This window comes from Schistocerca serialis, chromosome 3 (genome assembly GCF_023864345.2).
Source record: "Schistocerca serialis cubense isolate TAMUIC-IGC-003099 chromosome 3, iqSchSeri2.2, whole genome shotgun sequence".
NCBI classification, from domain to species: Eukaryota; Metazoa; Arthropoda; class Insecta; order Orthoptera; family Acrididae; genus Schistocerca; species Schistocerca serialis.
Genome location: NC_064640.1, coordinates 229,313,505 through 229,326,796, shown reverse-complemented (window position 1 = coordinate 229,326,796; position 13,292 = coordinate 229,313,505). Strand labels below are relative to the sequence as shown.

Below are 13,292 nucleotides of genomic sequence, written 5' to 3'. Positions count from 1 at the left end.
CGCCACCGACAATCTGGTGAGCCTGGAGTCGGCCATCTGTACTGCTTTTGCCCGCCGTCAGCACCTGGTCGCTGTCTTTTTCGACATGCGGAAGGCGTACGATACGACATGGCGTCATCACATTCTTTCTACGCTTCATGGATGGGGTCTTCGGGGTCCTCTGCCGATTTTTATCCGCAATTTTCTGTCGTGTCGTACCTTCCGCGTGCAAGTCGCGGCCTCGTATAGTTCCTCCCACGTCCAGGAGAACGGTGTGCCACAGGGCTCTGTTTTAAGTGTCTGTCTGTTTTTAACAGCCATTAACGGGCTTGCTGCGGCCGTGGGAAATTCTGTCTCCGCTTCCCTGTATGTTGACGACTTCTGCCTTTACTACAGCTCTACTGGCATTGCAGCTGTTGAACGTCAGCTACAGGGCGCTATCCGTAAGGAGCAGTCTTGGGCTGTAGCGCATGGGTTTCAGTTTTCGGCAGCCAAGACCCGCATTATGCATTTCTGCCGGCGCCGAACAGTCCATCCTGAGCCGCAGCTTTATCTTGCCGACGAACTCCTTGCTGTGGTGGAGACCCACAGGTTTTTGGGGGTGGTTTTCGATGCCCGGTTGACTTGGCTGCCTCATATCCGGCAGCTTAAACAGACGTGTTGGCGGCATCTAAACGCTCTGAGATGCTTGAGCCACACCCGCTGGGGCGCCGACCGCTCTACCCTGTTGCGGCTCTACCAGGCGTTAACCCAGTCCCGTCTGGATTATGGGAGCCTGGCTTATGGCTCAGCATCCCCATCTGCGTTACGGGTGCTGGACCCAATTCTCCACAGCGGGATACGCCTTGCCACTGGTGCTTTCCGCACCAGCCCTGTGGACAGCGTACTAGTGGAGGCAGGTGTACCTCCACTGCGGTTCCGACGCCAACGTTTGCTGGCCGCTTATGCTGCCCATGTTCTAAGCTCGCCCGGGCATCCAAACTATCGTCTCCTGTTCCCGCGGTCGGTCGTCCGTATGCCAGAACGTCGGCCCCGGTCTGGTTGTACAATAGCGGTCCGCGTCAAAGAGCTTCTCTCTGGGCTTCAGGTTTTCACTGTTCCACCTCCTTTCCGGGCTACTTTGCATACACCCCCATGGTGTGTTCGTCGCCCTTGCCTTCGGCTCGACTTGGCACAGGGCCCTAAGGACTCAGTCCCTCCAGAGGCCTTCCGCCGCCGCTTTTATTCCATCCTGGCCACGTATCAGGGCTCTGGTGTTGTTTACACTGACGGTTCGATGGTTGCTGGTCGTGTCGGATATGCGCTCACTCTAGGGGACCATTCCGAACAACGTTCCTTGCCGGATGGCTGCAGCGTTTACACTGCTGAACTGGTCGCCATCTTTCGTGCCCTTGAGTATATCCGCTCCTGCTCAGGTGAGTCCTTCGTCTTCTGTAGCGATTCCCTGAGCGGTTTACGAGCTCTCGACCAGTGTTTCCCTCGTTCTCGTCTGGTGATGGCTATCCAGGAGTCTCTGCATACTCTCGCCCGTTGCGGCTGCTCTGTGGTCTTTGTGTGGACCCCCGGTCATGTCGGTATCCTGGGTAACGAACATGTTGACCGCCTGGCGAAAGAGGCCACCAGTAAGCCATCTCTGGACGTTGGCCTCCCAGAGACTGATTTGCGGGCAGTCTTCCGCCGCAAAATCTTGGGGCTATGGGACGATGAATGGCGCGAACTGACAATGCGCAATAAACTCCGTGCTGTCAAGGAGACGACGGCTGTGTGGCGGTCGTCCCTGCGAGCCACTCGCAGGGACTCAGTAGTTCTTTGCCGGCTCCGCATTGGCCACTCCCGGCTGACACACAGTTATTTACTGCGCCGGGAGGACCGTCCTCTATGTCGCTGTGTGGTTGCTTTGACAGTGGCCCACATTTTGCTGGCCTGCCCCCTTTTAGCTGTGGTCAGGCAGACATTTGCGCTGCCTGCTACGCTCCCTGCCCTTTTAACAGACGACTCCACTATGGCTGACTTAGTTTTACGTTTTATTCGGGCAAGGGGATTTTATCATTTAATCTGAGTGTTTCTGTCTTATTTTATTGTTTTGTGTTGATTCTGGCCTTTGGCCTATGATTTTAAACTGATTTTTTAATGTGTTTCTAAGTGGTTGGCTTTTCCTTTTTTATTTCTATGGTCGGCCAACCACTGTCAAACTCTGTGTGGTTTTAGTTCGTTTTGTCTTTTCTTTGTCTCAGTTTCTCTTGTTCTGTATTGTCTGTGATCTCTTCTGTTCCTCGTTTTTATTCTCTGTGGGTGTTCTTTGTGTTTGGAACAAGGGACCGATGACCGTAGCAGTCTGGTCCCTTTAATCCCCCCAAACCAACCAATCTTCGTGCACTACTCATCCTCATATGGAATGTCCAAATTTGCTATTAAACACCCCCTTCCTTTTCTTCAGTTCCTTTTCGCCAAAATTATCTCTATTTACACATACCACTCTCCTGCCATACCTTTCTTCTATGCGTACAACACTTCTCATAATAAAACTACTTCTGGATCCAGTATGTCGTTATCTCCCAGAGGCCCTCCAACACATAACATACTCACAGTTAGACACGGCTTCACATCCACCCAAAGTGACTTTTGCTACCTGGCACACAGTTGTGTGAATTGAGCCTTAGTGCAATTGTATGCTGTTCAACTTGTTTGTCCAGTACACTGTATGCCCCTTGTGACAGTTCTACAATGGCAATGGCTGCCCTTAGCTGCAGTATCATTCCACTAAGTTCTGCGGTATGTTGCCGCAGGCCAATTTTAGCACAGTGTTGATTCAAGAAATCTAACCCCAGAATCATGCTTTAGTCCTCACTTACATGTGGTACCACCTCTACACACTACTCAGATCAAACAGCTGCTATATGAAAATCTACGTCTTCTGACCTCAATAGTCACATATCATTATCGCTGACCCCACGAAACCTATAGCTAGGGAAGTTCCATTGCCTTCAACCTACTGAGTTTCTACTGGCAATTGACACATACCCCATTGTGTCCAACAAAACCTTATACTCTTTATTTCTTACAACACCCATAACAGCACCCTCCACCTCTGCATATGTTTTCGTTGCATCTGATTTTAGTGGGTATACCTTTAATTGATCTTCAGGTTCCCCCTTGCATATAACAGCTGCTTACCATCTCCTCGTCCACCCTTACATCCATTACCAAAATTCTGCTGCTGACACCTTCTATTTCCTCTATTTTCCCTGTGGCTGGTGACACTACCTTTGTAAATGCCCCTTTTGTCCACACCTGGATCACTTAATCTTTGCAGAAAACACCCCACATCTATCCCTTACCCATACTGATATGTCAGTTTCTTTGCATTCCATCGCAAACCTATTAGCAGACTGCAGGTCCTGTGGTGCACCTGTACGCACCCTTCTTTGTAAGAACGACTTCATGTTTTTAGATGATTTTCCAGACAGTGGAGTAATTAATCATGCGGCAGATTGATCTCCAGCATGCTACAGTACTGGAAGCAATGCTAACACTTTGCCCCTAGCTGTCAACTTCCCATGTAGCTGTGTATTACCTGCTGTTACCTGCACTACCGTTTATAAAAATGTCTGTACCGCTTCCTGCTCTGGCAAACCTTTTGTCACAGACTCTGCACTGTGGTACTCTTAATCTTAATTACATCCAATATTCAGCAAAAAATCACATCTGCAAAAGATCATCACAGTTTAGTCATGAGCCGCCTAGACACTCTACTTTGCCTTACTATATGACCATATTGACAACATGTATAAAAAAGTAGAGGCACTGACTCCATGCGTGGCACAGTATTCCCAAGCAAATTACATTGTGAACACCTTACAGACACCAAATACTGCTCTCTACAATTATCCTTTAGCCCAGATTAGTCAGTCAGCTCCTCTGACCTAAAGAAGGAAACCTTTAAATTACGATGACAGCCAGGTCTCACTTCCATGTCTGTTACACCTTCCAAAACATAACGAAGTGGTTCACCACTCACATCACCATGTCGACACCGCAGGTTATAGCCCAGGTGCCGTGCTGAGTGAAGACGACAGTGCAAATTCTGACACCAAACTATAGCACCCCCAGTAAAGAGAGATGCGGCTATGAGTCAAGATGATGTGAGTGGGTGGTGGAGGTGAGGTGAGAGCCCAGGAGGTCCAGAGAAAAACAGCTGCTATGTAAACAGGCCACACAGTTTCTGTGCCAGCAGCGTGTGCACATGATAATGTTGTATCTGCTATGGTCCTGGGTGGTGCCCAGCTGTGTAACTAAAGTGGATGCCCACCTTGATGAGATGCTGTGCTGCAATGGTGATAGACTCCCGGTGTGCGTGTGGAGTGACCCACTGTCCCCTGGGCAGGAGTTGGCTGTGCTGCTGGAATTGACCTGGGAAGGCAAGCTGTGCAGTGGCAGTAAGTCTGGGGAGGCACTTAGTGCTTAGAGCTTTTTCCCTGCTGTGGCATTGACTGGTGACTTCTAGTGGCAGCTTTGTGTGGCAACCTCATGTGGCTCAGCCTTGTCATCCTGATAAGGCTGCAGGACTAAGAATAATTTAGTTACAAAAATGTCAAGTACTTATATTCGGCAGCAGTGTGCTTGATGTGCATATGCACACTACCAGTCATGTATCCTAACCACAGCCACTGTCAGTGTGGAACTCTGCCTTGCCCTGTGCTGCGAGCTAGTCTGTGCGGTGTAGTTGAGTTTGCAGTGTGAAAAAACTAATTGGGTTGACCTTGTTGAATTATTACAGTGACAACATCTTGCACTCGCTTGCTGTCAGCGCTGCTGCAATACATTATTCAGGTTCATGCCAATCTGCCCATACATGGTTAGTACACTACAAAATGTGTATAATAAGTGGGTTGCTGAGGAAAATATGATCAAGTGTTGTCATTCAAAATATACATAAATGATGTCGCAGATGAATTGGTCTTTGCCTAACATTCATCTGTATGGAGATGCAGTGTAATTGTTAAATCTGATCATATTTAGAGTGAACCACTGCTTCTTTCAATATTTAGGAATTAAACCTATTTAGACAAAAGTTTACAATACTCTTTTTTAAGTTCAGTGGCAGTGGTAAACCTCACATCAAACATATGTACAAGTCATAGTAATACAGAATTGAACATTCATCTGAGCACTTTTGGTGGGGAAAGAAAATACCAGATTGTCATGGAATAGCTCTGAGGATGAAGATGTTTGGTGCACATAACAAGAAAGTCTCTTACAAAAATGTCTTATTACTCAGTCTTGACTAATTTCATGTTTATGTGCTGCCTCCAAATCAAACATTCAGTTTGTTAGGAAATTCAAAGTAACTTAGCAGTCTGTGGTTTATTTATTTAGTCATTGTCAATGCATTTCAGAAATACCTGATAAAGTTCATTTGGAGACAATCATGCATAGCGCTGTTCTAAACTCTTACAGAATCTGTCATTGAAGGGTAGCCACATAAAACATATCTACCATGTAAGTGAGTGTTATGAATAGAGCACAGTTATGAGCTGTGACTTTTTGCCACATGTATATTTCTGCAGATGGCAGTTATTTTTCCACTAAATGTGGTGCAGCATATTGTGCTATATGCTCTCCATCACATTAAGTGGATGCAGTTTGAATGTAGTTATTGATGTAAGGGGTGGGTAATGAGGTTATGAGTATCACTTTGGTAACTCAGATGAACAATAATCATGTTGTAAAAGAATGAAGGAAGAAGGCGAAGATGTTAATCTTGGCAGAACATGTTAATAACCAAAAGAAAAAAAGGCTTTTTTGTGTTATGTAATTATTTTTATTTTTCACAAACTGTTTTTCATCTTTTTTAGATCATTGGACATGTTTTTTTTCTCTCCTTGTGATTGTTTTTCAATATTTTAACTTGTGATTTTTCAGGGACAGAAAAGCCAGTGATTTTGCAAAAAAGTTCCAAAATTCTAAGAATAGTAATCTGAATTAAGTACCAGATAAATTTTAAATAAGACACTCAGAAGTGAGGGTGGATGTAGCTTACAAATCAGTTGATGTGTGTTGCTAAATTACAGATTCTACCAACCACTGAGCAAACATAGTGTATTAAAATTTGAAAACTGGCACTGAGTTAGTTTGGTCTCTTCGAAGAAGAATATATGTCAAGAAAACTACAATTTTGAGTTGAGGAAGGACCTTATGTTAAAGTTACACTGATTGACATTTAGTAAAAAAAAAAAAAATTAAAAAAAATAAAAAAAAATACTTGCAGTAACAGATATGTTTTGTTGTGACAAAATAGATGTTATAGTTCATTAGTGAATCTGAGAAGGAGCATGCCAAAAATAGCAATATATTAATGAAATTGAAGAAGTAGTAGTAGAATTCAGTGAAGATATGTTTCATATATGGAAAGTCAATACAGTAGTGCAGATGTAAGCAATGAAGAAACTGAGATGCTATGTTTAAGTATTGAATGTGGACATAACAGAAAAAAATCTGGGATTTGTCAGATTTATCAACTTTCCAGACTAATTGTATAGCTTACATTGCTGCTGAAGCTTTCATCCTCGTTAGACAAATCACATAAAGTTAGTGAATATATGACAGTAATCAATTTTTCCTTGTGGAATTACTAACTACCCCTACTAACTACTCATTCCAAGATCTGATCCACCAGCACTGTTTGATGCTGTTGGGCATTGCTGTCCATGAAAATGAAGTCAGAGCTGAATACACCCCTGAAAAGATGCACATGGGAAGGAGTACCATGTTGTAATAACAATGACCAGTGAGTGCGCAATGTTCAAAGATTTGGAGATCAGTACACCCATGCAACATTACGCCTCCTCACACCACAACACTCGGACCATCAAAATGATCACATTTGACAATGTTCCTTGGTGCATTATGTGTTCCCACCTCTCACCATATGAAAGTACGTTGAGTATCTCTACTCAGACTGAATGTGCTCTCATCTGAGAAGAGCTCTTGGGACCATCACAAACAGTGCTGCTGATGTGTGGGTGTCAATGAAACACGATGTACTACTCATCTGACAAAGAGACCATGCCATGCAGTCACCATGTGTGCCTGTGGTTTGGAATGTTCCCCATGCATGGGAAACAGTGTTGTGAGCAATACCAAACTCCTGGGGTGCACTCATCACACTTTATCCTCCTTCCAGTTTCTCAATGATTTTTCACCCGTGATGTCATCCAGATGTTGTCTTTGGGCCATTTTGTAATGAAGTACAGCACCACAGTGCACCGTAACTGCTTACTAATTGACACACACTGTCTTTTCCTTTTCCTTCAACTGCCTCGTTTTGCAGGGCTAGCTACATTTGGTACTGTAATCTTGCTGACGTCATACCGTGTGACATCCAACTTTCTGTGCACAACTAGGAGACCTCTGAAAACATGCTCCTGCACTTTCCTTCATTTCTACTTAGTAATTATTATGTTATGGTACTTTATTTATCATGTCCTTAAGTTTTCAGAACAGTGTAGTTATTGATTAATTTTTGTTCTATTTTGTTTTTAGACTGGAGATGATCATTACATTTGATTGAAACTACTTACTAAGTGTGACTATTTGCAGTTGAGACTGTTATAATAAATGTTTTAAGAAATTTAAACAGTTGTACAATCTCTCATAACAATATGTCATCCATTTTCCTCTTTTACAAAGAAAATTACCTTTCACTTAATTTGAGCCAAAAAATTTTGTTGTACATCAAAAAAATCAGTAATCACACCGCCTGCTATAGATCTGGCAAAACTCTTCTCTAGATGCAGTATTCATTTGGTGAGCAATACCAGTTTACAATAGTAGTTTGTAAACATTTTGCACTTTGAATTTTGTATTGTATTTACAGGGCAGGTTAATGGATGTTGTCGAACAGTTATTACCCAGACTAGAAGATATTGTAGAGCCTGGCAAAAGAGGAGGAATTGCCATGTGGGTTCCAGATAAAGAGGCCGACAAGGAGATGCTAATAAAGGGAGCTTTGGAATTGGCTTTCCACGATATGGTAAGACAAAACTATCTCTTCAAGCCTGTAACATGGATTCATTGTAGTATCATGGGGAGACATTGAACACACTTGTAAATACAGAAAGTTCCCGATTATTTGGTTTCATGCAGACCCGATACTGCACAGATGACTGAAAATTATGGATAATCCTAAGTACACATGTGTTTTACTGCATGCTTCTGTATACTATATTTGCAAAACATGCTACTTATCAGATTTCATAGCCTGCTGCATTACTTCCTCATTTCTTGCCTGACTCAGTGGGTTTGGAACTATTGACCTTTATCTCCTAGAAAAAGGACTAGGCAAACACATGTACAGGAAATCAGTCATGGGTATGTTAAAATCATTGAATCTTCACATTTACCTGAAGAGTAAATGGGACACAATGTGAAAATAATTCAGAGATGTCCAGTGGTGGGATTGGTGCCCACGTCATCTTCTGCTGTTGAAACATAAGTCACATGCGTAATAGTGTATGCTGTACGAAAATATAAAATATAACAAACTACTTTGGGCTGCATCCCCCCCCCCCCCCTTCCCCTCTCTCTCCAAAAATTGCTAAACCATGGACAAATAATCCACACCTAGATAACTGAGAGCTTTCTGTATTAGATGAGATGAAATAGAATATTGTGGAAGATGTCTCTGTCCTTATCTTTCTCGTCAGTCTCCTCCAACTTGTCTCTGTCTCTTAGCCTGTTTTCTCCCTGATAGTATCTTTCCCACTGCATTTTGATTCTTAGCAATATCCCTCCCATTCTTTTCCTGCAGCCTGTTCCACTTTCATTCCCATTTTTCCTTCTCCTCTGTGTCTTCTGTTTCCTCTGTAGGCCAGCCGGTGTGGCCGAGCGGTTCTAGGCGCTTCAGTCTGGAACCGCACAACCGTTACGGTCGCAGGTTCGAATCCTGCCTTGGGCACGGGTGTGTGTGATGTCCTTAGGTTAGTTAGGTTTAAGTAGTTCAAAGATCTAGGGGACTGATGACCTCAGATGCTAAGTTCCATAGTGCTCAGAGCCATTTTTTTCCTCTGTCATGTCCAATTTACTTTGTCCTTCTGACCAAATGAGATGGTACAGTAAAAGACACTCCACTCACTTTTGAGAGGAATGGCGTTCAGGTGCTTATTTTCCTATCAAGATAGGTTTTCTGTAATTTTCATAAATAATTTAAGGCATATGGTTTGATTGCAAAACTTATGATCAATTTCCTTTCCCAGCTTTGTCCAGTATGAAATTAGTGCCCCACCTTCCTTTCCTCATCATTTTTTTGCAAATCCTCCATTCTCCCCTCCACCTCTAATGATCACACAGGGTTTTTCACCCTTTAATATGTGATATAATGTGTTAATGTTTCTTTGTTGTCTTCTGAGATCATGAAATAGTTATACATAGGAATGCGAGATGATAAATTATTCACCTCTAGGAGACGTCAAGCTATTACTGTAAAACCCTGTTTCTAGCCGTGATAATAGCACCAAGCAAGGTGGTGCAGATGTTAGCTCACTGGACTTGGATTTGGGACGACAATTGTTCAAATACCTGCCTGGCTATCCGAATTTAGGTTTTCTGTGGTTTCCCTGAATCACTTAGGGCAAATGCTGGTACGGTTCCTTTGAAATGATGTAGCCTATTTCCTTCCGAAGCCTTCCATAGTCTGAGTTTGTACTGCTTCTATAATGACCTCTTTGTTGAATGATGTTTAACTCTAATCTCTGATCCTTCATTACTTCCTTTGTTGATAGTCTCAGTTTGGTGAGGAAGAGAGATTAAAATTTTCTTCAAATATGCTGTATCCATCCGAAGCAACTCGCAGATGATTAGATCCTGTAGAGCTACCAAAGTGCGAAGATGTTGATTGATCATTACGTTTTACCTGCTGTTCCAAATAGTCCCAGACATTTGTGTGGGGTTAAGATTTGGTGACTTAAGGGGAGTTAGAAAGGAAAAAAAAATTTTTTTTTCACATTTTCGGATTTTTATCTCATTATAAAATTTGCAATTCTCTGAATAAAATGCTATATATATCACTTATAATCTCACATGGGAAGTATTTTATTTTATTATTTTTTTAATAATTTACACCGGTTGAAAATATTAAAATTTTTATGTGCAATACTTCAAGATCTAATAAAATCGGCAATTTTTTATATAGAAGGCTGTGGATTGCTGTGTTCTAAAGGTTAAATTACGTGTTTGTATTGGTAGAACCGTCAAGAACAGTATCATAACATTTCATAGTATAAACATGCATTGTATGTCGAAGTGCTAATGTTTTTCCAAGGAAAAGTGATGAATAAACTGGTAAATCTCTCAAAAAGTAAAGTATGACGCCAAAACAAAGTGTTTTTAAGAAATGTGGCTTTCATGGTAATAGATTTTCAAATAAAGGGAAACATTGTGTTCAACATGTCGCGTATGAAGTTACAGACAATGAAATACAGGCAAACTTTTAAGTATCTGGAGAAACACCCAGTAGTGCTTCGAAGATTAAAATAAAATTTTAATTTTAATAATCAACAGCCTCAGTTGCAACATTTACCTAGAATTTATGTAGGTTTCAGACGGGATAACCCAACCTTCTTCAGAATAACAGTAACTACCGTTTGTCCATAGGGGACATCGTCAAGCTAAAACTACAAATCCATAAATTATCGTCAGACTGTAAAAACTTATCTGAAACTGCCTTGGCCCCACTTCGCAACCGCGATACAGCAGCCACGAGTGCCGTACTGCTGTACAGTTCCAGTACAGCACTTGTGGCTGCCGCATTGTAAGTAAACGGTGCAACTGAGGCTGTTGATTATTAAAATTAATATTAATATTTATACAGTTGCTGACAGGGCTGTGAAATGTTGAAAATATTAAAATATAATATTGTGATACACAGTTTTCTCAAAACGGAAGTGATGTAAATGGTAGGTTAGGTTATATTCTGTTAGATTTACACATCCTAACAAGGGTGTTAGGTTAATGTTTGTCGTGTAAAATATGTGGAGGGCCAGTTAGTTTAGATGAAGACAGTGATGTATGAAATGGACTAGTCAGGAAACTTATTATTAATTGTGCCAGTTGTAAATATACTCATTCATTTTGGAATTCTGTAATTATTTTGAAGTAAATGTTAGGTGGTTTTATGGATTGAGAGCTATTGGCAAAGGACACACTGCAGCAGAATCAATGTGTGCCATGATGAATATGCCACACCCACCTTGTAAAATCGACAAGTATGCAGATGCTGTGGAATCTGTTGCATGTGAGTCAATGAAGGGTGGTGCAAACAAAGCTGTTGAAATAAATGATGGTATGACTGATATACCAGTTGCTTTTGATGGGACTTGGCAAAAGCGTGGCTGCAGTTCTAAGAATTCTGTTGCTACGGCGACCAGTGTGGATACTGGAAAGGTAATAGATTTCCAGATTTTAACCAAAAATTGTTAGAAGTGTAAATGAAGAAGGGCAGATCAGTGACAGACATTAAGAAGGAACAAGTGGTGGTATGGAGGCCTCTGCAGCTATTGAAATTTTTAGTCGATCTGTGAATGAAAGGGGAGTGTGTCACACTAAATTCTTAGGTGATAGAGACTCAAAAGTATATAACAGTGTAGTAGCCACTCAGCCTTATGGTGAGAAGATGATCACAAAACTGGAATGTTTTGGTCATGTCTAAAAGAGGATGGGCACCAGGTTGAGGAAGTTGAAACAAAGTTTGAGAGACAAGAAACTTTCTGATAATAAAACCATAATAGGCAGGCAGACAGACAAAATGCTTGATGAACTACAGCAGTATTATGGGGTGGTAGTTAGAAATAATACTGAGGATCTGTTGAAAATGAAGCAGACAGTATGGGCTACCTTCTTCCACAGACTGTCAACTGATGAAAAACCAGTACATCACCTTTGCCCTCCTGAACCTGATTCATGGTGCAATTACCGCAATGCCCAGTACTCAAACAGTTCATACAGCCATAAACATTCCTTCCCAGCTGCAGTCATGGGTATCATAAAACCTATTTACATTTATAATAATATTCACAATACAGCTTTGGCTCTGTTCGGTTGTTATCATACATCATTAATATTCATTTTTTATTACAAGTAAATGACAAAAACAATAATGGGTACAGGAAAGGTGACTTCCAGAAACTTGTTCATAACTTTGTACGAAAATGAGTTTTCGTATAATTCCTTGTTCCCAGCGCAATCTGCTTCCAGAGATTTTATTGACAAAATGTATCATTTTAGCTTTACATTATTTCTCATACTGCATTTTGCATCTATATTGTTCGGTGTAGTCAAGGATCGCACTTTGAGACCTATGTTTGATGGTACAAACACTTGGATATAATTGCTGAATCTTAAACTTTTGAGGGGCATAATGCTTACCTCTTCTATAAAATTGTCTAAGATACATGTACTCCCTGGTAAGTGGAAAATGGACAGCATACAAATGAGCTTTATACCAATAGCTGAATTTAGGTTTGGTGACTCCAGGTTTTTTGAACTGGAGACTAGTGTGTTGTCACAAGCTCAGTACTTTATTCACAGCTAACCAGTGATGGTAGAAAAAAATAGGCTAACTCTGTAATAAAGTTGATGATTGTTGAGGTGATACAATTAATAACTGCCCAGTCATGTTAGACTCTGCATGTTTCAGCTTCTCTTTCTCAAGTTACATATGGATTGTACGTGAATCCTACTAGTTCTGTAAAAATTTGCTCCCAGCATCTTGTGGGGTGCATTGGGTAGTACCAACACCCAACCTACAAAGATCCCTCCTGGGGACTCTTTAGTAGATTAGATTGGTAACAGGGTTCTATCTGGTGAAACGGGCTTTTCCTGAAACCAATTTTAAAAAATGGTAACAGGTCATAGGCTGTGGATCTGAATGTATTGTAAAAAGACAGGAAATGGTGTTTGAAAAATGCGTAAGGATCCGACGTTCTTAACCAAATACATTTTTTCAGGTGTCAAAAATACATTTACACAATGCAGAAAGGAGAGAGAAAATTTGTTACTAGGGGAAGTTATAAAAGAAGTCCTACAGTGTTCAGTTAGGACTCTTCTATTGTTCGTAATATGTGAATGACCTGTGACGTAACATATATCAAGCAGAGTTGGTACTTTTTGCAGATGCCATAAGTGTTATAATTAATCTTGTTGGTAGCAAGGGGCTGAAACATTTGTCAGTCACGTTTCCCAAAGATACACTTAGTATGGAGTCTCTCTTAATTTTTATAGAAAAAAGGAATATATTCAGTTTTATGAATGTTACACAG

The 13,292-nt window shown here is 41.4% G+C and overlaps 1 protein-coding gene across 2 annotated transcripts in view; it reads left to right on the top strand.

The window, feature by feature from the left end:
• Nucleotides 1-13,292, top strand: part of LOC126469961 (protein phosphatase 1H) — a 171,111-nt gene that overhangs the window by 77,199 nt on the left and 80,620 nt on the right. For both annotated transcript variants that reach the window (XM_050097375.1, XM_050097374.1), the window contains exon 3: nt 7,856-8,011. In XM_050097375.1, the coding sequence (XP_049953332.1) occupies nt 7,856-8,011 (156 nt within the window). The remainder of the gene's footprint in view (nt 1-7,855; nt 8,012-13,292) is intronic.